Source organism: Spea bombifrons, chromosome 1, assembly GCF_027358695.1.
Source record: "Spea bombifrons isolate aSpeBom1 chromosome 1, aSpeBom1.2.pri, whole genome shotgun sequence".
Classification (NCBI taxonomy): domain Eukaryota; kingdom Metazoa; phylum Chordata; class Amphibia; order Anura; family Pelobatidae; genus Spea; species Spea bombifrons.
In genome coordinates, this window is record NC_071087.1 from 27,552,297 (window position 1) to 27,579,946 (window position 27,650).

At 38.0% G+C, this 27,650-nt stretch overlaps 1 protein-coding gene across 1 annotated transcript in view; it reads right to left on the reverse strand.

Annotated features, from left to right (window-relative positions):
• Positions 1 to 27,650, reverse strand: part of LOC128483355 (teneurin-3-like) — a 143,800-nt gene that overhangs the window by 17,634 nt on the left and 98,516 nt on the right. Inside the window, exon 3 of the mRNA XM_053459525.1 lies at positions 7,410 to 7,707. Coding sequence (XP_053315500.1) covers positions 7,410 to 7,641 — 232 coding nt within the window. The 5' untranslated portion in view covers positions 7,642 to 7,707. The remainder of the gene's footprint in view (positions 1 to 7,409; positions 7,708 to 27,650) is intronic.

Genomic DNA, 27,650 nt, shown 5'->3' on the forward strand with positions numbered 1-27,650 from the left:
GAAGACTATTTTGACTATTTTGGAAATGGAAATATTACCATAATCTAAATAATCATTACTTTTTATGCAGAGTAATATTTTGTTACAAAACTGGGAAAAAAAGGCCTTTGAAGAACAATGTGACTATTGCTATTGGGCAGCTGCAAGGACTTGCAGTGTTTGGCCATGCCTGTTTCCTGCTCAATCATCTCTCACTAAAGGCTGCTTGGGGCTAACCCTGCTCCTATGCGTGGCTAGCCCTGTCCCTTCACAAGAAAAGGGACAACTCTAAGTAGCCTACCCAGGAAAGTTATGTTTTTAATGTATAATGAAGTGAAAGAGTTGAAACAACAGCTCTCTTGCCAGCTCTCCCTTTAGTGAATAGATCCCCCTAAGTCATTGTAGGTAGAGTTTAGGTAGACAGTGGGTGCGACATGATCAAATATGGCTTCCTTCCCTTTACCATGTCTAATGCCCCTAACATATTGGTGCTATACATCTGCCTTATGGAGTATCCAGTCCTGCATAGACCTAGAACACTTTACAATAACATTTTTCCATTTTAAAAAGGGGAGATATTTGCAGGCAGGGTTTGACACTGTACATTTCTGGACAGGGATGTCTGATTTAATAAAATATATACTGTAGTTTTAAAGATTCAGCTTTGGTAAAACTTGGTATTTACATTTTATAAGGGAAAGTGGGGCAAGATCACTGAAGTGGTAAAATTTACTTTGTGCAGTAATGTCAGTTTATTTTTTTTTACACTGCCGTGGATATTGGCTGGAGTGTCCCTTTAAGAGTACACTGCCTTCCACGAATGTCCTAATACTGTGCTGTTCATACACTACTCCAAATTGAAAGCTCATAATTAGTTAATTAGCTTTTTGGTAGTTAGTTGACTACATCATAGCGTGTGTGTGGTTGCTACTTGGCCCTCAGTCCATCTTGTTTAGCCAATCTGTTCTTCATCTGTATTGAGAACTGCTGGAAAAATATGCTATCACGTCTTCTCTACAAGTAGACTTAGCAGTGGCTTAGGAGTCTAAACATCTAATTATGTTCTAGATCCATAATTTAAGTCCTATGTCATATAACAAGAGGACAATGGTTTGTCCTTAAACCCATTAAAAGCAATGCATTGTGAGCCCGTACATGTACGGGCTTTGTCATGAAGGGGTTAACACATTGTACGTATAACACAATTACTTCTTCAAAGCATTAAAAAAGAAACAAAGATTTTTTTCCAGAAAAATAATAATTGGGTAACAATACTTTAGAGTGTTTAGATAGATAAATGCAGACTAACATTATCAGTGAACAGTAAAATTAGTGAACATGAACTGCAAGAAGGCTTATATGTGAAAATTTAATGCGAAAGAGAACATTTTTCCTTTAATAATTTACTTTTTAGGGGTCTTTTTTTTGTGGCACCAAAAAATATATAGAAAAAATGCATTTCTCTTTACTGCCAACAAAAAAAATGTCTTTTATGGAAAATTTCTATGTAGAAGTTAAAGGTTCAGGTGCCTGAAAACAATCTGCACTATTTCTGTTCGGGTCAAACTGTCTCCGATTCAACACGAACAGTTCTCACTCACTTTAATAATCCTTTAACTAGCCCATCCATTGGCTGGCAATGACGCCAAGCCTTTAGATAGCAAGTCTATTATTTCCCTGCAGCTGTCAGGCCGCAGACTTAGTTTCTTTTGTCTTTTGCGTTCTTGCCTTGGGGGGACACCGTATTACACAGAGTCTGCAAGTTCCAGCCAGCCGGTATCAAAAATCCCATTAAAATCCTTGGATTGAAAAAGGTGCATTGTTTAGCAGTGACTAAGCTTGGCCTGACTTTGGCATGGTGCCATTTTGTCATACTAATTAATAGTAAGGAAAAAAACCACAAAATCCTTAGCACTATGGCATTTACTTACATGCAAGCAATAAGTGACAATGTGCAACAGGTTTTCTTATTTGTACACTTCTAACTTTCAAATAAAACTAATCAGGGAAACGGCGTAGGTCTGCTTTATCTTGGGGACAGTGGAAATGATTGGTCCAGGCGTGGGCAATAGTGCCTGCGTTTGTGGTTCTGAAGAGGTATTCACAGAAAGACAGGCATTGAACTAATGACACTCCACTCCTCAAAAAGTTGGCATACGTAAATAATAGTTTGATGCCGGAATATACGGCATACACCAAACGTGAATGGATCATGCCTAACACATTTTGCTACAATTAGTGCTTACTCATAGCTGGGATTATGATGAGACAGAGTGAGTTGTGTTTTCTCATAATCCTCATCTTGATATGAACTTTAGGTTGTGTAGGTAGTATGTAGGGGCATTGCTAGATCTCCAAAAGATCCGGGGCTAGAGCCCATAGCAGATTGGATAGCAGTGGAGTCCGCTTTGCGACTGCACACTGCACATATATACATATACACACACACAGAAATATTTGCAATACATTTTAAAAATAACAGAATTCTGATTTCTTTTTTTGCAGCAACGTTTGTGAAAAATGCAACCAAGTCTCCATTTTAACCATATAATATGTAAATAAGGACTAACACCCACAGGGCTTGCCCAGATTGTATCCACATGACTTACCCGGCACTCAGTTTGCACCCACAGTGGTCTCCTATCAGACTCTCAGGGCTCCTCTCAGTCAGGGCTCCTCTCAATGTAGCTCATGTGCACCCTTTATTCATTCTATACCCTTTAAGCCCAAAACGGTAATGTCTTTATCTTCTCATTACCTCTTCCCCCTTCTCATTATCTCTCATCCTTCTAAATATCTCTCTCCTTTCTCCCTATCTCTCCTCTTACTCATTATTATATTTGGCACCCCCTCCCATCTTTCCCTTTCCTCTCTCCTAGTAACCCACATATGCACTCCCACACATTTTTACAGAGGATCTCCCCAAACAGTTGAAAATCAGGATTGCCCCACAAAATCTTGGGAGGAATGCATTTCTCAACCTAATGAACAATGGAGATGACTGAAGGGACACATTGGGTTCTATGTGATTAAACCTTCAGAAGAAAATTAATAAAATGAGACAGACTAAGATGTATTTGTTTACCATACTAGAGAACACAACTGTTTTATCTAAGTGGAACAGCACCTTTAAAAGAGAAACTGTGCCATGGAGCCTTATACAATCATAAACATTTTATATACACTATAAACAGTATGTAGTAGACTTCCACCAACACATTTCCCACCAAGTGCAATTAGGGACATTCTTTACGCCTATGTTTAGTACCATTTAATCGGACCTTAATTTGTTTTAATTTAATTTGTTTCAGTTGGAAACATCACTGGCTTTAAAAAATAAATAAGTACAAATGCGTAACATATGTATAAAAATAAATGATCCTGTCTGTACTCTCGTTTTATTGTTGCAGTGAAGGCCATGTGTATAAATACATACTGGTGTTTATGTAGTCTGGAGTCATAGATCAAGCAGTGAGTAGAAAAAAGTGCAAGGAGCCGCTACTTAACTCCATAACGAAGATCAACACATTAACCTACAGCACTCAACAGGTTAATCCGTTTTGTCTTCGTAGTTACAGAGTATTATTATGTTACATTCTTCACAGTATGTACATGTACAGTAAATGGATTTAGCGTTGCACCGAAAACCCATTGCATGCAAGCATTTAGGACTATTAAAAATGATTACCATTAACACGGATATAATATTAACAGTAATTCATATCATTTAGAATTGTTTTTTATGAGTAATACTTAACATATATTGAGATAACGGTATGTGTTTATGTAGGTGTATACATGAAAAAGAATTGGAAATTTAAGTTCTGTTTTGTAGTATAATGGAAATCCAAGGAGAAATCCAAGGGGTAAAAGGTGAAGGTGGAAAAAATTGTAATATGACATGTGGGTAATGTCTTTTATATTTTATAAGTGAATTATATAAGCGATATTGGAAAGTAACTATGCACTGAACCAGATTTTCATTGGTTAGTCATACTGATGCTAGGCAATCCAAGAAAGGTAAAAATAAATAGTATAATAATACATTTAAGAAGAATCACCTTGCTGCTTTGGCCTGAAGTCGAAAAAGGGAACATGCCGTGTTGGAAGCCGTTAACCTTTCTGGACATCTTCTGGCCACGTACTGTATGTGTTATACACTTACCTGTGCACCTCAACATACTTATTGCATTGAGTATCCCTTATGATTAAGATTAATTTATGTGTATAGTTTGGCCTCAGCTAGAACTACCTACCAACTTGAATCTGGATCATTAGGAACGCAGGTCCCTTTGATACACACACATATATATCATTTCAATAACCAAAATGCATGCAATTCACATGCTGTAAAATGTGTTGACATCCAAGCAAAATGGACTATTATATGGATTAAAAATATATGTGTTGGGTATGTTTTGGATCTTCAACTGTACTAATTATAATATCTCTAATGCACCTTTAAGACCCAGGCCATTGTTCGTGGATGTCTCTGTACCTATAGCACTATGCTTGCTGCAGTGAAGTGATACAAATGTGTTCTTGTTAGCTACAGATCATTAGATAAATGTGATTTACTTCTCCTCCCTAATTTCCTCTACTTTCCCAATCACAGTTGTTTATTTCCCACCTTCTGTTCTGTGCTCAAATAACCAAACATTTGTATCTTTACCTTGTTCTAAATGATGTTAGCAGGACTCCTACGTGTTTTATTTTTACATCAGAAAGGCAGGTTTAGAGGATTGATTTACAAAACCTTGCACTTAAAAAAATCAGCGATTCCTTAAAACGGCATAAAAGGGGTTTTGTCACAATTTGAAAACAGCTTTATGATATCACTACATGTGTGTTTTTTGCCACAATGCTGCAATGACAGATAAAATAGATTCTTGTAATTGTGAGATAATGTTTCAGCTAGAAAGCTCATCCAGTATCAAAGAAAAAATAGGTTCTCCAGGGAAATAAACACTATTTGGGTTCAGTAGGGCAACCAGAAATGACTTGTCTCCATGTTAAATTGCTTCACAGGCTGGAATACATGGAGATAAAATTCATCAGATGTTTCATGAAAACGTGAAAAACAAAAAACAGGGTGCAGAATGCATGTGAAACTTTTCTGAAGAAGTGGCTTTGAGGTCTTGTGTAGTTCTGCAGCCTACTCCATAGATAATGACCCACTGAAAAGTATTGCAGATGTCCTTGGACTCTGCTCTAGGTCAAATACGGCAAGATCCTTGGTTGGTTGATCCTCGCACATAGTATGTGTTTCTGTATCAGCTTTATTTCCCAAATATAATTTCATACCCCCCAACATTTCACAGCTCTATTGGTGTGGTGTGCTCAAGTGGGGTATGGTCAGAACCACCTACAAAAAGATCTGCTTTTACGCTCTAGAACTCTGACAGAGTTGCCCTGGCACCTTAAGGCCACCATTTATATATGTGATTTTATATTCACACTGCGTATGGCCAGGCATATCCAGTTGTCATTTGCCCACTACAGCAGTCAAACTGCCACTAAAGAGGCAGACCGTGTGATCACGGGGTACTGCCAACAGCCCGCTGGGCATTCACCCAGTGTGTCACAAGGCCAGTCCAGGGCTACCTCAGCCAGTCCATGATTCCATGGCTGGGGCACTTGAGATATGTGTAATCTCCTTTTTTGAAACTTGTTCAGCATATAACATTGTTATTAAACTGTAGTTTCCGAGAGAAGCTTTATACTAACTTTTTGGTTTTCTGAGATAAATCAAGCCATTCATTACTATCTTATTTAGAGTCGTTTTAAATCATCTAAGGCAGAATTTAATTGAATGATTTCACAGTATTGTGAATCTCATTTATCTATCACTGCAAGTAAAAATTAAAACCAATTGTAAACATTTTGGATATTTGAATGCACAATTATGCGAGGTGTAAATCATCACACAAATGTATTACCAACTCAAACTGGTAAGAACTTTTATTCTGCATTTGCTCAACTGAAAAATGAATCTCTTATTTGAGATCTCCGAGCTTGCATGTAACGTTAAAGGCGCAGTATTACCATTTTTAGAAAAAAACACCTAAATCGGTATGTTTATACCAACCCTCAAAGTGTTAAAATACATTATAAAACGTGACCATTTATTTTATCTTCAATTTTTTGTTTTCACTTTGACTATTTTGTTCTTACACCTATCCCCAATGCTTAATTAATCACCTCTACCGTTTTTTTCCCTCCTTTTTAACGATTTTCATTACCCTTCCAAATCTCTGATTCAGCCACATTTTTATTTCATATTCCTGTAATGTTCCCAAATTAACTGCTAGAGCTTTTCTTTTTCTAGTTTACCTTCACATTTTTTTTTTATCACTACGGAGCTCGTAAAAACTATTACCACATATTTTTACCCTTTAGGCTTTTGTGTAACCACGGGAAGATTATTTTCAATTAATTCGCATGCATTTGTGAAAAGTGTCTGTTTAACCACTTCTGTGAATGTCATAATGATTACTCAGACTGGGAGACAGACTGCGTTTTTCATCTAAATGAGGGCTCCTCACACATGGGTGACTTAACATGCATCTTTCCATAATTATGTTATGGGTTAATAAAAGTGCTAATTAGATACAAGCAATATTTCTTAGCGTACCACGTGAGTCTTCCCTTCTAGGATTACATTGAATAAAAGGGTAAGTAGCTGAATGGTGCTCTTCGTACAGTTTTACAGCAGATGAGAACCATTCAGCCTGGCTACCTACCTTTCTATGTATTGTAAAAACATTTCACAATTCACACTTGGTCTTATCCCTATTTCTTGCATGCTGAATCTGCCCCAGAGTGTTAATCACAACCACCTCTGCTGGAAGGCTGTTTGATGTATCCAACCCCCCTTTACCCCTTACATTACATCTAATTCTCTAGCTTTTTGACTATGACCGTTGTCTTAACGTTTATTGTCATTTGACATATGTCTTCTTCTTGGAGCCAATGAATGAATAAGAATGATAATAAGTGTGTGGAATTCCATGCTCCTTCATATATTGGGATTCCATTTTTTTAGCCTTTTTTTTGCTAGCAATTTTAGCATTCTCAGTATTACTAAAGACAGGAGATAAATCTGTCCCCAGGGCATCAGTCTTGGTTCATTGCAGAAACATATAGTCTATCACCTACCAACAGGATGACCAGATTATCTTTATGTTATATTCATTAAAATGTGTTAGAAACACCATATTAATCAATCAAGAAGGCTTGACATAATTTATTTTAATTATATTGTTTTTTAAAAAAAATCCTGGGCTCTATATATTTTTTAAAATTTGTCTTATGAGCTCTAGGCTTTAGTGCCTGCAATGGGCTTTTGTAGAAAGAAGGCTTGAACTCTGGGACCTTCCAACAATACCTTCCAATCAGCGTGTTTCTGGATTATATATATTAGTACGTACCTTGTCTAGTATACTCATCTGCTTCTCTGTGAACCAGGTCTTTTACCCGGTTTCCATAGAGCAGCCTTGAAGAATCATGATCAAACGCTTTCAGGGTTTCACTTGAGCTATAAGATTTTTGTGTAGGAACTCTACACTCATCATTGTCCACTGAAGAATTTGTGTAACGCCTTTCTTTGTCTCGACGGCTCTTTGTCAGGGAACAATAAGGCCTACGTTCTTTTACATCCATATTAAGTTCATTCTGTGCTCACGACAATCCAGGTCACTTGAAAATTGCTTCTCACACTTTATTTTCCTACACAGGAAACATAAAAGCAGACAGTGGTTTGATTCGGTTCTGTAACACAATTAATAACAATATAGCTGGGAGATGGTACATGGTTAGTGAAGTGGCGAGGCTGAAGTGTGGCATATTTCATCCCGCCTTTATTCTGTTTTCTCCTACATTGTTAGCTAGATACTTTAAGAAAAATGTAGATCAAATTCTTTCACAGAACTCCAACCAGCGGTGGATCCTAAGGAGGCAAGTCAAAGGGTGGTAGTCTCTCCATCTCAACACTAAGAACAGATAGCTTTATTGGGCAATCATGCTTCCCACTGCACCACTGCTCAAGGGGCTAGTTACAAGAAAGATGCCTGATTTTCCACAACCGCCCTATTTATACTATGGAGTTGTCTGGTTCCATGGATCCTTGAAGGGTTTATCACTGGGATTAGGTCCTAGCAGTCAACAGTAAGGATGGCAGCCCTGGGTCAGATCTAGGGCAGCACTCCCACCTTCTGTCGCAAAATAATATATGGATACAAGAAATAGAAAGAACATGTTGCCAATTGTTTAATTCATTCTACAAATTATCAATTGTGTTTTTCATCCAGGGGCAGACAACCCTGTTTGTGGTGTCGAGATTGAGTATGGTCACTAGTACAACGTTATACGACCCTATGGTAGTAATTGAAAAAGGGCTTCGTGCACTGTGTGTGTTCGTTTTTTGGGGGCTGTGGACCACTTCACTTTACCTCCCCACCAAACCAGAAGGTTATCGCTTTCCTTTCCGCATTCTCTATCCGGTATCCTCTAAAATGACTGAAATGGCCAGTTTGTATCTTTCTTTTTTATCTCCTCTGTACACACACACAACTAAACTATATACATTTAGAAAATCGTGATTATAGTGTTTGTCAAATCGAATCACTATTCAGAACAATCTAAACGTGCACTATATTATTTTATTCAAACGCATACAACCGTTAATGTATAATATTATGCAAATTGCATACCTATGTGCAGCAGAAATCCATACTTTATAATGTTTGGAGGTAAACATGATTAATATGCAACAATAGATTGGCTTTATAGGATTATATATAACCTATTATTATTATAATTATATTTTAAGCATAAAGACATAATCTTATATTATTTTTCCTCCACAAGAAACCCAAAGTAGCTGCAATTTCTTAGAATTCTTGGATTCTACCAATTTTCTCACGTGGATGTATTAAAACCTCACATTATGTTATTAATATAATATTTTCTTTACCCCAACATTAAAGAAAGAAACATATAAACACTATTTAAATTATGTTCTATTATTTTTCTGGTATTTATTTCATTTATGTGCATTTACAAAGTATGCTGGACTGTTCTTTAGATTAGAAACCACTTAACACATATTAAATCTTTTAATCGCTGGTTGTTATCCTCCTCCAGATTCAATTGAAAGGCTAATTGCTCAATTTATTGCACGCAAATGCACACGTAGCCCCAGGTGTTCTTTACACAAATACCAACACACAACCCTTTCACTGCCAGTTCACTACATAATCAGTGCAACTTAACCCTTGGCCGTGTTAACAATGCCAGTAACGTATTTGACTTGTAAGGATTATAGTAAGTAAACACATATGTGTGACCTATATTTTTGTTATGTGTAATTATTTGGTCGATCTTTGTATGGACCAGACACAATGAGGAAGGGAAATATTCCTTTATAGCTGGGGTGAACAGGAGTGACTTGTATACATACATGGGAACTTGCGGGAGCCACCCAGGATGTCTGGGGTAGCACTGTTCAGTCCTGAACAGAGACATATTAACCCCTGACGCTGCCCTAGGCCTGACCAAAGTCAGCATCCTCAGACGCCCACTCCGCATTCTCCATCCTCCAATTCAGCCCCCGCATATGTTGTGCAGCGCCATCGAATGGAGTTGATGAAGGCCTGTGCCTCCCTAATGTAATGGGCTGGTTGGGGAGATTAGAGGTTGCCCTCCAGTTTTGTTGCCCCTTTGGACGTGTTGACCTTGGCCAGAATATGTTGCTGGTCCTGAATGTGGTAGTACAGTCATCTGCTGATAACTGCCTGTTGTACAATGACTAACACGTGCCACGTGCAAGAGAACTGAAGACATTGAGACGTCATGCCCCTGCCCACAGAAGAGGGAAGGAGTGTGTTGTGGCATGAAAATCCACACTTCATGGGCTGTTTGGTGTCCTTGCAGTAGAATCCAGATTTTGGGAAGGGTACAATATATTAAGCTAGCAAAAGCAGGACAGAGGTATAGACTTGGACAATTGGGGCTGTCCCACCCAAATCGGACGCATTAGGCAGGTATATGTTTATGCTATGTTAACATAAACTTCATTTCTGGACAAGAGATTTTAGAACAACTATACGTGCCAGCTATTCACTACGTAAACATAATTTCCCGTAAATACACATTATAAAAAGTGTAGACAAAGAGGATTAAAATCTTATACTAACATAAGATGGAACGGGTACAATAATAAAATCCCAATAAATCCCAATGCCTAGGAACCTGCAATTTAGTTCAGAGCAGTTGAAGTAGAGATCCCCCACAGGACTGAAACGAATGAATAGTGGGGAGAGATTTAGCGAGATACATACGGGTGATGGATGGTCTTTTGCCCAGATGTGACATCTAACAGTATTTTAGATATACTGTGTAATACTAAACATTACCATTGTTGTTATACACAGCAACGTAACATGCGTAGGGTACGCTATGCCTCAGGAATCTTCAAGCGGCCACAGATATTCAGGTCTGTTGTTTATGAGAGGGGGTCTCACTATAATGTGCTAAGCTGCACCGACCAGTTAATAATATTTAAAGACAGATAAGCAGATTGCATTGGAATAATGGATGCTCAGTTCAGGGTCTGAACTAGGCTTGAAACCTCAGTTAATACAAACCACAACTCCCATCATTGCAGGACACTCGAAATGTTCAGGGACAATTTGCCTCATGTAAAGAGCATTGATTTGGCTTAATCCTTCAGCAGATACAAGCAGTGCTATCTCAAACCACATTTGCAAATGAATCCGCCTTTAACTGATTGTATTGCACATGTAGATATAGCGAAAATTCATAGTTTTTTTAAATGTTGTTTTAATTTAACCCTTTGAATGCTGTTGGAATTCTCAAGCCACTGAAAAACACATATGGAAAAGCACAAAAAAATAATTTACTATGAGATAATTAAGTACAGTATCAGTGATCCCCGATTCCATTATTGAGGCAATAAGACATTTTCAGGCCCACTAACTTCTAAAGGTCCAGAAGTACAGCTCCCCCCCTAGTGACATGTCTTGGCTGGGTGCTGCCCTTGGACTCGATCCCTGACAAAAATCACAATTAAAGGCCAATCCTGGCAAGTCAGCTATATTTTTCAGTGTGCATCCGACCATGGCGTGCTTTGGACATAAGCATACTTGGGAACTTCTCTGGGCTGGCTGCCTGGGGCTCTCTCTTGTCTGGGGAAGGGCTTTGTTGGGGATACCCATCAATGGAGGAGGGCGAGCCCCAGACATTCCTAAGTGGGCAAGGAGTAGGAAGTGTGGGTACGGTCAAATGCCACTCCGCTGCCTGGAGAAAGAAACAAGTAGCACTTCATGTGACGACTCCCGGTAAAACACAGAGAGTCCCTGTGTACGGACATAAGTAAGAAAGCAGTGAACCTCTCTGGGCAGCAGTCTAAAATAAGAAGACCTTGTAGCTTGTGTTCTAGAAAATTACCTCTGGATTTGAGGATTCATGGTTGGGAATCACTGCCAGAGCAATATGTGTGGGTATAAACACACTAGCCATAACCAGCGCCGCAAGTAAACCTAATGTGACCAGCTCTCTAGTTGTTGTGGCTGTCATCATGTAAGTAACAAAACTACCGCTACATAACTAAACTCAATTCTCAAGGGATATAAACCTGCCAAATTTCTCTAATAAACATGTAATACCAACCGGGTTTCTGCATATCTCTGCTTGACATCAAGCAAAAATAGCTAAAGACTGAAACAAATTCACAATTGTGTATTGTGTAAGTAATCAATCTTTTCAGGACCTGCCAATAAGAAAAAGTTGGAATTTAAATTAAAAGCACATTCATGTTGAGTTTATATATATATATATATATATATATATATATATATATATATATATATATATATATATATATATATATATATATATATATATATATAGTAAGATTCAGATCTGTACAGATTGCTTAAAAACAGGCTCCAGTCTTTTTATTCCATGTTCTTTCTTTGGAGTTAAAACATGAAACATTGAAGCTAAGCCAGCCCAGATGAATAATGCCCTCAGTAAACTTGACACGGCAGCGACATGTCATATAAATCTCACTAGACCCTGTTACTTTTTTTTTCTTCTTGAAGTTCTTTAAACTGATGAAATCCAAGAACTCAACCTGCTTTCTTACAATGTTTTTCCCCCCAAAAATAAAAAGATTCTAACATTATATTTTAACATTTGAAAAACCTGTAAAGAAATAAAAGAACCGATACAAGTCACACGCATAGTATATACCACCCTTAAATCAATTTCTTCAAAACTCAGCTTTGGTGGAACCAGAGAAACCTCCTGAAGGAAATTCTAATTTGGTAAGTGCTACACTAGGGTGCAACCTTCATATGGAAGGAGCCTCTGCAAATGGCTCAACAATATATAATCTATCCCAAGCTGTGGCATTACATTCACCTAAGGGCTGTGTGGCATGGGTTGATAGACATTTCTGTGTGTTTTCTTAGAGAATATAGCAGTTACATTGATGACAAAGGATGAGGGGTTGTTTCCAACCAATTGCTTCTCCCTGCAGATGTGGCATAGGCTGGCCATTTTAAGTTCAACTATGGCCCAGGTATCTTTGGCTACCCCACTTGCTGCGTTGGAACATTTATTTCTAGACCAAAACATATGTTTTCAGACAAACTCTCAGGGAAACAATTTAGGTTGGCAGCCTATATCCTAATTGCTGCAAAGTGGGTCAATACAAGGCAGTTGAAGGCACCCCCTCAAGGGTTTGGGAGGTCATTGACTTTATGAAGTACATAAGTATTATGGTAAAGATGTCTTATACGGTTTCCAACTCACTCAAGACCTACGAGAAAATATGAGGGGGGGGCATGAGAAGCTAGCAGATATTCGAGAATATAGAGCAATAAGCTATGTTACATTATCACACCATTCTTCAATCAGTCTGGTTCTGCCTTGTCTGCAAACCCACTTACATTGTGTTCTAGTTGGCTCATATCCATCATTTGTACACTATGTAATAGGTTTGGGTTATTTGTTAATCCATTTCTCCATTAAGTATTTTTCCTTTTTGTGTAATATGGCTAACTCTTGGGTACAAGTGGACCATGTGTTCCAATAAAAGCAGATATTTTGTACATTAAATATTGGTGTAGAGAGATAAATTCCTTCTTTTAATAAACGTTTTCTTTCTTTTATCCATTTGTATTTCCTTTATAAATGATGCACTAATGCTAAGTAACAATGTATGTACATACAGTAAGCTGTAAAACCTTAGAAAAATAAAAGTTATAAATTATATATATTTATATATATATATAAATATATATATATATATATATATATTTATATATATATATATATATCTCATCGTCATATATAATCAGGCCAGGACTGAGGTCCATACACACCCAATGTATTGCTCCAGCAGCAGATCGGGTGCTGCAGTGTGTGGCCACCAGCTGGATATGCCTGGACACTACTATGTGAACCTGTCATAGACAGGCACACAGATGGCATTAGGTGGCCGCTGGCCTTAAAGTGCCAGGGCCGCCTCATTACCACCAGTCCAACCCTGTATATAATTGTATATTGTAAGGTATATACTGTGCTTCTCTGAGAAGCCATGAGCAGAAAAGCCATCAAACTGCTCTGACTGTATATATATATATATATATATATATATATATAGATATATAGATATATATATATATATATTCTCTTTAATCTGCTGCTCAGGTTTTCATCCGTATTGGGAAAATACAACTCACTTTGAGACCATATGCTTGAATTTACTTGTCCTATCCTATTATGCATAGGACTGGTAGAATTCTACTTCAATAACCTCACTAGAAATTTTATTTGTCCCATAGGGTTATATAAATCAAGTGCAACTAAAGCCTTTACTGACATATGGAAGTTTTCATTTGACTTTGTTTCTTTGTGGCTGTCATAAATGTGGCAATCAGGAAGACCAGACACCTCACATTTGCACACAGAAGATTTTTTTTTAGGTAAAAAATGATTTCATGCATCCCATGTTAACATCAGCAAAACAGAAAGAATATTTCCTTTTGTTCATAAGTAAGCTTGTTTCCTATAAGACATTTTCACCATTCATGAAGCTAGGACATAATCCCAGTCACACTCACTGTGACTCACAGGTTTTATGTAAATGTGTATGTTGGCATTCATACTAATACACATTCTTTGATTAAAAATATGTCCAAAAATAATATTTTTTTCATAGATTTCTACATAAAAAACACCATATATACTGGAAAATGTATTCCATGAAAGACATTCTTACATGCTCTGCTTAATGTTTACCTGGAACCAGTGTCTGGCAAGTGCAGTCTCTGTCATCATCTCTACCAAGAAAGAACTCTGCTTGGCCATCACTAAATGCCACAGCTGGACAGTGTTAGCTTTATTCAAGCCTAAACTGGTACAAAGCCCTATGACATAAGAGCCACTTTCAAAGCCAAAGATATACAGATCCTTAGCCGACGTTCGCCAAACGAGCCATCTTTATTGTTAATCCTGATGAAGGCGTCATCCACCATTCTAGCTACAGCCATCATTTTTTTTTGCTCCATGTATGTAGTGTTGGCCACTGTAATAACAGGATCTACGAGAATGATCGGGAAAGATTCAATGTCTTTCAAAAAATGTTAACATTAAAATCATGGAAGAAACCAAGGTGAGGCTAAAGCTGCAATGGCTTGCGCTCTAAGCCCAAAGCCTTAGGATGCAAGTTGAATTCAGAAAGCAGGGAGTGCGACGTGACTAAGTATGAAAATGTAATGCACTCAGTGCCTACTCAATTTGACTTTGCCATAACTTCTATTGGGCAGGAGAGGCAGCTGCTCCAATTGTGAGAGGCACACTTGTGCTCCCTGGTGGTAATCCTCCAGCACGTCCTTGTGCTTCAAGAATCTGATGTTATGTCTGCATACGCTGTGACCTCTGATTCTGCCCCAGGCACCATGAGACCTCGTTGCATCTCTGCAGTTAAAACCATTTTATGGAATATTTGATGTGCTCAAACTGAATGTTAGTTTGTTGCATATTTGTTACTTGATCAATCTGTCAAAACATTTTTCTTCTTTCCCTGGCAGAATATTTTACCTGAGTCATCCCTTTTTTTCATGAATACTTGTCTGATTACTTTCAGATTGTAGAACCTAGTGTACCACTTTAAATGGTCTGGGAAGCACACCTATCTGAACCTATACTTAATACAATAGCAGGGGACCTTAATTAGCTCTATTGGCCCATCACTGCTAGCTGTGGCCTAGGGCTAGTTTCCACTCATTGCTATTGGCCTCACCTAGGTTGACTAATTGTTCATTTGTTTCTACATGTGCCTACTTGTCAGATCCAACTGTGAAATGAATAACATATAGTCCTTTTTTTGTAATTTGGATCCTTGACAAGCACGGTTTCTTCCATTAATTACTGATCATGGTTTTCACGCAACACACAGTGTGAAATATTAAACAATTTTCCAGTTGCCCTAAAGAGAGCTTATTCTTCAACTAGTACTCAAAATGCAATGGGTTAAGCACTTTTATGACCTTAGTGCATTGTGATTTCTCCTCTTTGTTTCCCCGGTAGTGCTTGGCTTGATTAGTTGGAGCAGGTGTACATGAGCTATATTAACAAAGTCAGCACAACCCACTCCATTTGGGGAATAGAGTAAATAGCACTTGAGCCTTGGTTTCAATAAGCACATACCAAGAGAAACAAGGCGGAGGGGGGGTGATTTACTAATCACTAAGAAATACACCAACAATTGCTGCCCATTTTTCCCCAAGTGAGCCTTTATTCACATGCTTCATGTAGCATTCTCATGGTGAGTTATTATGCAGGAAACAGTTTGCCCTGATTTTAACGCCAGCTGCTACCTGGGTCGAAAAACTATGAGGAGTGTCAGGCGCAGGCAGCTTATGTTCCTGCTGCTGTGAACAGAACTTGTCATGAAAGTTAGCAAGTCACAAAAATCCCAAGAATCTTGGGAGTTGTAGTCTGTAGCTCCTGAAATGCCAATGATTGGCTAGCATTAACTGAGTGTGCTCTACGAGGGCTACTAGGGCTTAATTGCTGTAGGGCTGTAATTCTGTCAGCCAGATATTATTTGATTATTGTATTTGTACTCAGGAATGTGCTTATCCTTATAACTATAATTCTATCACTCTACCTTGAAAGCATCCCATATAATTATAAAAAAATCATGCCCAAAAGGCTGAATAACCCCTCCCCGCAATGCTTACCTCAAGGCAGTTGGGAAGTCTTGGGGTCTAACTGAGAGAGTCAAAGTTCTTACGCCTGCTGACCATGATGCTACACACTACAACAGGAGTAGTCATGGTGACTAATAAACAATAGGCCCACACCTGTAAAAACCCAGAGATGGCAAACTGATGTGCTGCTCAGTGGCCTAAAATTAACGGTTCTCTGACTACTGTTGACTGTGCGCAATGATACAAAACCACTAGCTTTCTAGCTTTTCTTGTGGGCCATGAAGTCACTAGCTCTCTGGGCCTTGGCCTTGGGACACGCAATGTCTTTGGCTTTCAAACCCTTGTGTCCTGGAACTGGTGACTGGTCCTAGTACCAAATAATGGGTATCCATTTGTTCTAACTCTGTCCAGAGACATACAATTTCTGGTACTTCAAATGCTGTAACTATCAGCTGTCACAACAGCTGTCACTATAATTCCATTAATGACAAGCAATTCGCAGTCTGGTTGTGCATCATGGAAAGCTGTGGTAAAGGGTTGAGTGGCTACAGACATGTTAACTGACCCAAGGATGTAACATAGGTTGATGGAGCACCAACTTTAAGGTGGATCCTTTGGTTGTACCAATGAAATCTGCTCAGGGGCGAGCCTAGTGTTAGTGGTGCCAGCGTTTCTTAACGTGTCCCCCATCACCCATCACTAATACACCGTATTTGCTCAATTATAAGACAAGGTTTTTTAAGAGCAAATGCTTTTGAAAATCAAGTACTGGAAATCTTTTTATACAATCCAGAGAAGAAAAAGGCAGCTTATGTAACAACAAAAATAGGGTTTGGTGATAAAAGGAAAGCAATTTACCACATTTCTGGTCAATAATGCTTGAGCAAACGATTTCTTTCAACATTTGAAATCCTCGGCATGTCCAAGTGACCTCCCTGTCACCCGCTCTCCAAGGTGTTTTACATTTTCCCCAATTTTTTTGTTTTTTAATATGAGAGCAACGTCCCAGAGGGAGTTACCAGAGGACACCGATGAACACAGAGTGTCCTTTTCTCTTCAGTACGCCTTGTAAAAGCTCACACGAAATAACAAGTACAACACAGAGACCCAGAGGGGAGATAGTCACTCATTTGACACATGAGTAGCTTTCTTGACAAATCACATAAAACATTTAAACATAATAGAATTAGGACCCTTTAATACAATATTATATAAACATTTCTATTTTCAGCAGCTCCTGGGGGGAAGGAAATGGAGCATCCAGATCTGAATGTGTTAACAAAGGTTCACAAGGCTATGCTTTATTATACATAAAGAATTGTTTTTTGGCAAGAAAATATTTGATTTAAAGACGTCAGGAGAGCAGGCATGTAAAAGCGGATCCGGCAGTTGAAAAGCAATGTGTTCTGATGTGAGAATCTTGACCAAAATATATTTGTATGCTTACCGTTTTGTATTGACCCTTTCACAATTTTAAACAACCTTAGTAAGAAAGTATTTTTACACAGTGTTAAACTTAGTTTCCCAGTTTTTGTAGCAATAGTGGTATTTTCCGTTTATACGTCTATCTACATATATATATAACGCAAAATATAATGTCTATTATATATTATAATGTCTATTATATATATAATACAAAAAAAGATAACCATAAATAGAAACAGGCTACAAGCAGGAGAAGCTTGGGGTCTTTAATGTTACTAATGAGGAGGCATAGCTCTACCTAAGCATTGTGTAGTTCAGCTATCATATCTCCCAAGGGTCCCAATTTAGGAGAATCAATCCCTCTCTTGGTCCCAAATTCCCATGTCCCTCATTCCTCCGCTGTAGTCCCTTTTTTCTAGAAGCTCAAAGTGTTTTCTGGTTCTAAAATATAAATATAAAAAGTACAACATTGTGTATAGAACCAACACGAAATAGGTTTATCAGTTTAATTGTGTGAATAATATAAGAAATTGTTATTCTAAATCTCTTGATCTAATAGATAAATAGCTTGCAAATCAATAGATCACAAAGTTGCATACAAACCTTGTCCCTTGGCCAGTAATGTATTTGCTTTGGCTACTGCCCCATGCCTAACCCTGGACAGAAATGACAGCCACACCCATTTGTGCCGCCATGTTTAATGATGAGTGCCCGTATATGACATCAAATCCTAGTGCTCTGCATCTTAAGGATATGGGATGCTGGGCAGAAATCAACTGTAGAGGCTGTGCTATCTAACCCATAGAGCAGCGGCGCTTCAGGAGCCTGATTGTCCAAGATGGCGATCAGGCTACCTTTTATCCGGCATAGGTGCTGCTGTCTCCCCTGGGTTTGCCACCTTCGGACTAGGCCATAATACTGTACACCACTGCCCCTAGTCACCCTTCTAGCCACATCTTCTATAACCAATTGTGGAAGGTGTGCAGCAACAGCGCTTGAAAGGAGTATGAAATGGTAGGTGCTGGTGTATGAAAGGGCCACCCAGCTGCATTAGGCCTCGGACGGTGTTTAGAAATGTTAAAAACTAAAAAGTTAAAATTTTGTCCGTATGTCTTTCATTGAGCTCCACAAATGTTATTAATAGGTAAGTGTAAGTTTAGTGTAAGTATGTCACCTACAGCTCAGAGTTAACATTTGGTATATTAAAGGAATAATAACACTATTCTTAACCAGTTGTTTTAACTTTTAAGTCACTGATCTGATGGTTAGTACAAATATGTTACACTGTTGCTAACCATCAAAATATGTTATACAGATCCATTACAAAAAGCAGTTATACAGTATCCAATGTATGAAAGCCCTGTTATTAGATCTGTTAATTCTACATATATACCCATAAACAATATACGAAAATAAAACATTTATCAGAACATAAAAATGCTTTTCTTAAATATTAAATCACAAATCATTACGGAATCTCTCCATAAGGACATATGTTGCACGTACAGTACAATGTGAACTATTTCCACCTATAATTTCTTCTTAACAGAAGTCATAAATAATTGACTATTTAAAGTCTTATTGGAATAGTTCTTTTTAATGCAAGCTGGCAGGGTTTACAACAATATCAATTTATAGAATCACAGAGCCTCGAGAAGTCATAGAGAAGAGCTTGTTTTATACAGTGGTGTAAGCACAATGTCAAGGTTAGTGAGGGCAAGTTCAAAAGTGATGCCTAAGGGATTTGGTTAAATGGACAGGAGCAAAAGGTTAGATGCTATTAAGGTAGTCATTTGCAGCCCCCCCCCCACCACCAGCAATGTGTCTGGATGTGCTGTATCTATAAGATATTGTGGGAATGAAAGATTTGAATGTACTTGTTCTAAACGACATAGATTTTGCCATGCAATGAACAGGTAAAGGTTTTCAACACATAATATCACATAACTCTGACCGATGCACAAATATCGAGCTATCTTTATAAAGGTCAATTGCCATGCTGAGTGTTAAATCCAAGGGGTTTCTTGGAGGTGACTGCTTTATATTTGCTCCAAGAATTGTTTTTTTTTGATAAATAAGGCGTGCCATTTCTGGCCAACTATATTTATTACAAATCTGGGGCAATTGTGATGCAAAGCGTGGCATCAGGAGCATGTAGCGTTAAAGGTTCCCAAGAAACCAGATTGATTTAGTCAATAAATAGTATGGGTGTCTTTTTAAATACTCAGAATTTAGCATTTTTTTCTTTTTGCCATAAATGTTTTTTGTAATTGTTGTACCTTTTGAGGGAGAGTTACAGCAGCTTAGCATCGTAATGTATGTCATCTTTGTACTATATTTGCCACTTGGTGGTCTGTGAGGCTAATATTAACTCCAAGCCTGCTCAAAGCTAAGATGAAGCAGCTTAATACACGTCCCTGCTTTGGCACAGTACTACAAACATTGATCTATTATTCCGTAATCTATCAATATGCATGAAACCTGTCTCGTATTGTGCCATGTAATCTGGAAAGTAAATTAAGCCAACCATTGTTTTGGCACACCAGTATTTAGTAGGAGCATATAACAGTAAGGCCTCCTGGTGTATGTTCTATAAAAACAACCCTTGTTAACAGCTAAAGCCAGAAATTCCTCTATACAAACTCATGTCATAAATTTGAAGAGAGAAGAAAGGAATATCATCTTTAATAGACAGTAACCACAAAATCCAGAATTTAATTAGGCTCCAGATCTCTGTTTTCCAGCTGGAGACCCACCAATGACTTCTGGTCTTCCTTTTTGAATTCTTCATTCTGTCTTAAAAACCTCAGTATGCAGCCTTCCATTAAAAGGTATGACAACACTGTTCCAGGTAATGTTTTAGACACAGTGGGTAGATTGAAATACCATTGGAATCTGCATGGAGGCCAATTTTACTTTAATGTGAATCACTCTTATAAAAATGGCCCTGAAGGAAAGGTCTTTCTTTTTCAGATAACAAAGTGGTCTGCAATATGGTTGAAACCACAGGAGGTCCAAGCAGCTATTATCTACTGCCAGATTAGAGCGTTCTATATATGAAATCTGTGCTGCCTCTCGTAGCTTTCATTGGAAAAAAGCTACAACATATTAACAGAATATAATGAGAAAAAAACTGTACATCGAATAAAATAAAAATGTTTACAAAGCTTGTGTTCTTGCATTTTCCATATGACATCACTACAAATGTTCCCCTTTACAGTATGGCAAGAAGAAACCAAACAAGATGGATACATTTTAATTACATCCTAAATTAATACATAGTAGATGCAATATAAAAGAATATATAAAGAATATATAACAATATAAAAAGAATATATATTTATGTATATATCATTATTATTATTATTAAGGGAGTAGACGTGAGCATAATAAAATAATAATAATATTAATAATAATGAGTGAATTAAGTTATATTGATTATACTTAACTGAACTGGAAATGTTTTCCTAAATATAAGGCCCCAAGTCACCTGCAATACTACTTGTGCAGGCCTGTCCTTCTCTTTTGTATGATTTCATTGATATCTCATACACATACCTAGAAACTCTATGGTTTTGATCCAAATCTCTGGGTCACTATGCTCTTTCTCCTGGGGAGGGCAGCGGTGCTTAGCCATGCCTACTTCGTGCCCAATTCTTCTCCCGCTTCCAAAGAACTCAGTGTTCTGGGGCTAGCCCTGCCATTATCCACAGCTAAGCAAGCCGTTTGTGTGGCTAGCACCACCCATGTATTGTGCTGGCCTTGCTTCCCCCAGAAGCCACCTTCTCAAAAGAGGTAGAGCTCCAAGTAGTCTACACTAGAAAGTTCCCAGGCATGCTCATACATGTAGGAGCATTTGCTTTTATCATGGTAGACATATAAGCACCATAAGGGATGGCCACCATCAACAGGCATGAAAAGAGGTAAGGAAGAAACTGAGAACTTCTCAAAGGCCCAGTGGAATACTCCAGTGGTCCAGGAATTAGCTTGAATAACTGGAGATTCAGGGCAAATTCATAGTTCCCGCAGCAGAGCATTGGTATCTGGAGTGATAAGTAATAAAGCTATGGTGCAATTAGTGTACCTAATATTCAACCTTTTCAATACAAATAAACAAGAAAAATGGTCATCAAGAAAAATAATTAAACAGATGGTAAACTTTTTTTTTTTTTTTACCAGGGGTGGAGTATGATGTCATAACTCTAGCATATGTGTATTATGCCACCATAACAATAACTCTGTACTGATGGACACATTGTAAAGAGCAAACACCAGAAATAAAAATTACTTTTCTTTATCTGACCATATTGCATTTACATGGTTGTGTGGCAGTTAAAGCAGGCTCATGGAAATATTTTCGTTGCCGGAATGTAAATGAGTTGGGGTCACGCCGCAGAGTGTTAAGTGCAACATCTAGCAATGACTTTAGCATGCCTTCAGGCTCTTTGAATTGGGAAGGAAAATATAACTGCATTGAATTCACTTGCTTTTTTCACTGAGCTCCCCTTAGGCTTATTACAGTTGGGCAATCTAATGTCGATTTTAACTAATGTGGATAATGTTATAAACATTTTTAAAAGGGCTTTATTTTCTAGACGCTTGCTGGGTAAAAAAAAAATTAACCCCCCCCAACATATAACAATAAGGTCATTTATTTTATAACTCTCGTATATCTTACTAAATAAATAGGTCAATCTGGTTACATGAACAGCTGTGCCTCAACATTTCTGTTATTCGGAAAAGTAATAAAGTTTCGGTGTTCTCATGAATATCAACCATGTTAGTATGGTGTGCGTCAAGGTACAAGTAGGAAGGGTACTTTTTGCTTAGATAAGACACTGGCAGGTCCATGGATTAAAGAGCCCATGGTTAGGCAGCCCAACAAAGGAAACCCATTTTCAGACGCCTGGTACTTCTGTACCTAGGTGCTAGGCCTCCTACCTGCTCCCACCATCACCACTGCCGACTGGGGCTCTGTTCGCGGGGTAAGCAGAAGCACAATCTTGTAGTAGGCTCATCTCAATACAATATCGATCACTGCATTGCGGAGACCTACATGCACAATGAACAGGCCTTGGAGTAATTATGTTAATGGTGTCGCCATTAGCGGAACAAGAGTTTGCACAGGTGAATGGACAGGTGAACTTTCTACTACTGGTCAGCCAGCTTCTGATGAGGATCTCACAGGTGTGCTCAGTTGTCTGATGCCATTGCGGCAGCTTTGCTGCAGACACTTGCCCAATCCTTGCTCTGCTGGGGATATTGCTGTGAGATTACTGGATTTTGGCCCCTGGCTTGTCCTATGTTGCTGCTGATTGTCTCCTGCCTTGAACCCTACACTCTAAGCTACATTTTACACTACTGGACCTTCGCTGTCGGTACCAACCTTTGGAGTGTTTGCCGACTACACTGTTGCCTTTATTCCAATAAACAGCGGATTTGTTCCAGTACCTTTTGCCCTGAGTGATAATGTAGAACCCCTGGCCCTTTAGAAACCCAACTCCTTATACCCATTAGCATGGGCATTTCCATTATCATGAATTGGAAGTGCCTACATGTTTTCCCAGCGTGTTCCACCCAGGAGGCTGAGTTTTGAGTGGAAACCAATAAGAAGCTTGAACAGTGACACCAAGTATCACGTTCTCCATTCTGTACCCTTGAAATAATGAAAAATACCTGAAAATCTATTTAGGATTCATATTCCATTATATATATAAAAAAAAGGTCGATAGCTTCTGTGATTAATTTAGAAAAATAACCACAAAAAAATAAGTTCAGTAAAATTACATTAACAAACGTTAGAGATAATTAAGGTGCAAACTATGAAGCGGGTGGGTTGAATGACATAAAGAAATGATAGATTTCCCTGCCGGCTAACATCTGACTACCCTGAGAGTTGTTTATGAATAGTAAGAAAATCAGCAAACATATTTCAATGGAGGTGGAAGGCTTTGGACAGAATAGTAAATCACTTTGACGCTGCATAGCTTTAACAGAGTCATTGTGATACATAGATCACTTTGTTCGTCCAAGTGGGAGCTCATTCTTACATAATTGAACAATACACACATTATTATTTAACTATGCTTGTTATTTATCAATTGTGTATTATAGATTTGCGCCAGGGCAAAAATGAAATAGATTTATCAAAATAAGTATTACTTTCCTCAGGAAAGCTTTTATTTATTCATAAACAACGCAGCTATTCCTATTCCGAATGGAGATGGAACCTTCATGAATATGTTTAGATTAAGTTTTTATATACGTTAATGGCAAAAAGTCAGGTATTTCTAAAACTTGCATTCATTTCTAAGCAGGCATGATGGGCTGGTAGTTTTTCAGTAACAGATACTTGCATGTTCTGCCAGCCATCTGTGCATAATGGGAATTATCATCCACAGCAGCTGGAGACTCAAAGGTTTACCATCCCCAGTGCAGTTGGTGATCAAACTCGATGTAACATCCCCAGTACTATATAGAGATGGATTTATTTATACAAATTAATGGAAAACCATATATATAAGTATATTTCTGTTTTCATTTTCATTTTTTTTAAATACAACATTGTGGTGAGTGTCACATGCAATGGTCTCACTTCTATCATCTAACCGACCCCTATAGTCAACAGCTGCTTAATGGCATAAAACGTCATCCAAGAGCCCATAAACTGTCAGTTTTGTTATACCTCTAAGAGCATGACATTGGTTAGCATTATGCTTACTAAACACAATAATAAACACCCTGTGTGCAGACCACGATAACTTCCATTTAATCAGCAATGTATTTTGTTCTGGGCCAAATACATCTAGGGCAAAGGTCCAAGTTGAGCACCGTCCACATAACCAAGGGGCAGTTTGGCTTCTTGGGTTATCAGCCCCCCTCCACCTGCCACTACTCAATGGATTGGTTACAAGGGAGATCTCTGAACAATTTACACTATGGAGGACTGTGCCTAGTTGTTGACACAGCATCACATCCCAGCGCTCACCAGTGAGGATGTATGTTTATGTGTTTATATTTGTGTGAGCATGTGTAATTGTGTGTGTGAGCATGTTTGTGTAAGTGGGGTGAGATGAGTGTGTCCTAGTGAGTAAGTGTGTGTAATTTGCGTGTTACCCTATGTTGTATGTTGGAAGAGGGGCAAGGGGCAAAGAAGGTACAGACAAGTTGTTTGGGGGCAATAATGGCATAGACCAGCTGTTGAAGTTGGGGAGCCGGGGGCAATTTTTGCACCAGGGCCCTGTGGCTTCTATCTATGCCCCTGGGTAGAACAGGGTCTGGGATTCAGGGCTAGACCCAGCAGGAGCTGAAACTAAGAGCAGTCATGGAGCAAAATGGGCTAAACCAAACACCCCTCCCCAAAACCAGATGTAGCTACGGATTTGGGTGCTTGTAAAAATAAAATAGTAATAATATATATATATATATATAATTTTATAACAATAAAAAAGTATTGTTACAAAACTTACACCCCCTGTCTGCCCTAAACAGGTGGAATTAAATAGGTAAGAATAGCCACTGTATTCTAAGGATTATTTGCAGGGTTTTCTTTTTTTATGTTCACTGGCCAGCACAGAGCCAAACAAACGGCACAAGGGAGAGTTCCTGAACCGCTCTGGTGCAAAAATAGGATAATAATACCCGAGCTTCTATTCTAGCAAATAAACGCTTATATATATATTCGTGTGGTTTGTGAACTCATGTGTCCCTTAACCTTTGAAATACGGTGTATCATTGAAGCCATTCGATTTGGCTACTCTTCCTATTTTTGCAAATCATTGTTTATATTCTGGGAATGCTTTGATATTTTTATGAGCCTGTAAAATAAGGATATCTTCCCAAAATATTTCGTGTTCCGGTTCATAAAATTCACAGCATTTTCAGTTTTTATTTTTTTTTCCCTTTTATTATAATAGAGTACTAAGTTACAAATCCTTGAAACCATTCTGCACTGTAGAAGTGACCTTACCAACAGTGCAATCCTGTTGAGCTTTCAGACATTCTCCTATTGCTACTAATTAAAAATTAATTAATGCAATAATTCAAAATGTAACTAATGCTAATTATGAATAATGTAGATTTATTGTCCAGCTGTTGAACCAGAAAGAAAGTAATTCACATTAGTGATTGTTAACTCTGCCACTGTTCGACAGCCTTGCAAAATAGTATTCCCACCAGATGTTAAATAAAAACAAAATTCAGGGCAAAATATCCAATGTATATTTACATTTTCTTCACTACATGACTAAGCAATCTAAATCTAAAAGCTATAATTTGATCACCATATAACTGTTACTCTGAAGAAGTAAAATAATTGAAATTATACCATTTTAAATAACAGGTGAAAATGCAGTTTATATAGCCACTGAGTGCCAGTCGGAAGAAAAAAGCCAAACCAAATAACAGATCGCCTTAAAACCTATTAGAAATAAATACAAAAAAAGGCACACAAGTGATGGAATTTCCAAGCCACTGACTGATGAAGTGAGACATATCAGAACTCAAGTGAGGTGGAAAAATGACAGTTTCTGAAGGAGTGCTTGGGATGATCTGTAGGCCTGATCTCCCATTATTTAAAAGGAATGGCTCCAAATATACAAAGATTTAAAGTCATCAAATAGAAAAAAAAAATCACTTTTTTTTATATGTCGTGTTTTTTTTTTTTTTTTGGTGAGTTGGATACCAAGGCACGGTATAATCCGCCACCTGATAAGCATTTAGGAAGCTAAAGAAGCAGAATGAACCAATTAAAACGTCAATTTGTGTTCGGGGCTGAGAGCTCGTTAACAGATTCAGCAAAGCAATGAAGTAGAAGACCTAAAACGTGGACAATGCTGACTGTTGAGCTTGGTTAATTATTCCAATAAGGAAGCTGTATTCAATTCACAAGCATTAAGCAGTACGTATAAAGCCAGAGCAGAACTATAGCAGGTTAAAATGTATCAAGACTAAGCATTTATGGATTTTTTTTACTCTTTTGGAACCAAAACATACATTTTAATAAAAGCAGCTCTACGGTACGTTCTAACAAATTTGGACACTAGTTACGTGGCTTAATTACTTCATTATGTCAACTGTGTGCTGGATTTGGGAACATCTCTTTGTAAGCACTGTCCCAAAAACCTGCTTGTATTCCCTAATGCGGTTTGGTGAATGGATCTCTATAATGGTCTTGCCAGTTTGTTCACTTCTATTCATTGAGGCTTATGTGTAGCAATAATGTGTATTTTTATTATGTGTTTCTTAAGTCAGACTAGAGCTTCCCTATTGTCAGATTCTCTATAACTCATATACATGGAGGGTAACGCTGGATTGTGGAGGTTTTGCTACCAACGTGACCAGTATTGACTCAGTTTGGATTATGTGTCCAAGTAATACGTAAAATCTCAATGCGATACTTAAGTTATACGGCCTGCTATACATCAGTCAGAAAATAATTAAACACTAAAAAAGGAATTATCCTCCATAAAGTGTTAGATTGTTGAATTCTCGGTATCGCCATGTGGGTGACATACCCTCTAACAGCCGCATGAAAACATGTTAAGGGTGTTTGCAGTAGTATTAGTATAAATACACTACATATTTAATTTTCACATTTTCTTCCCCAGGCAATAAAACAGACTTTTCTCGCCTACCACCCCAAACGAACAATATTTGGAAACAGCACAGCCTTCTGACAAGGAATTTCCTGCAACTAAATCCTTAATCACAGCCCAGTATATGATGGTCTGCTGCTTAAAAAAAAGATCTAATAAAAAAAAGCATATGGGATTCATTAAAAAAAAATACTCTACACAGATTGTTCTTTTTATTAATCTAAACAAAAATGTCAGAAAAATTACTGCTGCTAAATTTAATTAACTTTAGTCACCAATGTATATCTCCTCCGTGCTACTTGTCAGAACCATTTTTCTTGTTATTGTCTAAAGCTGTGAATTTTACAGTTTCAGACAGCTTGTACAATAATTCATGGGCGCTTTGGAAAAGTGTTTCCGAAAA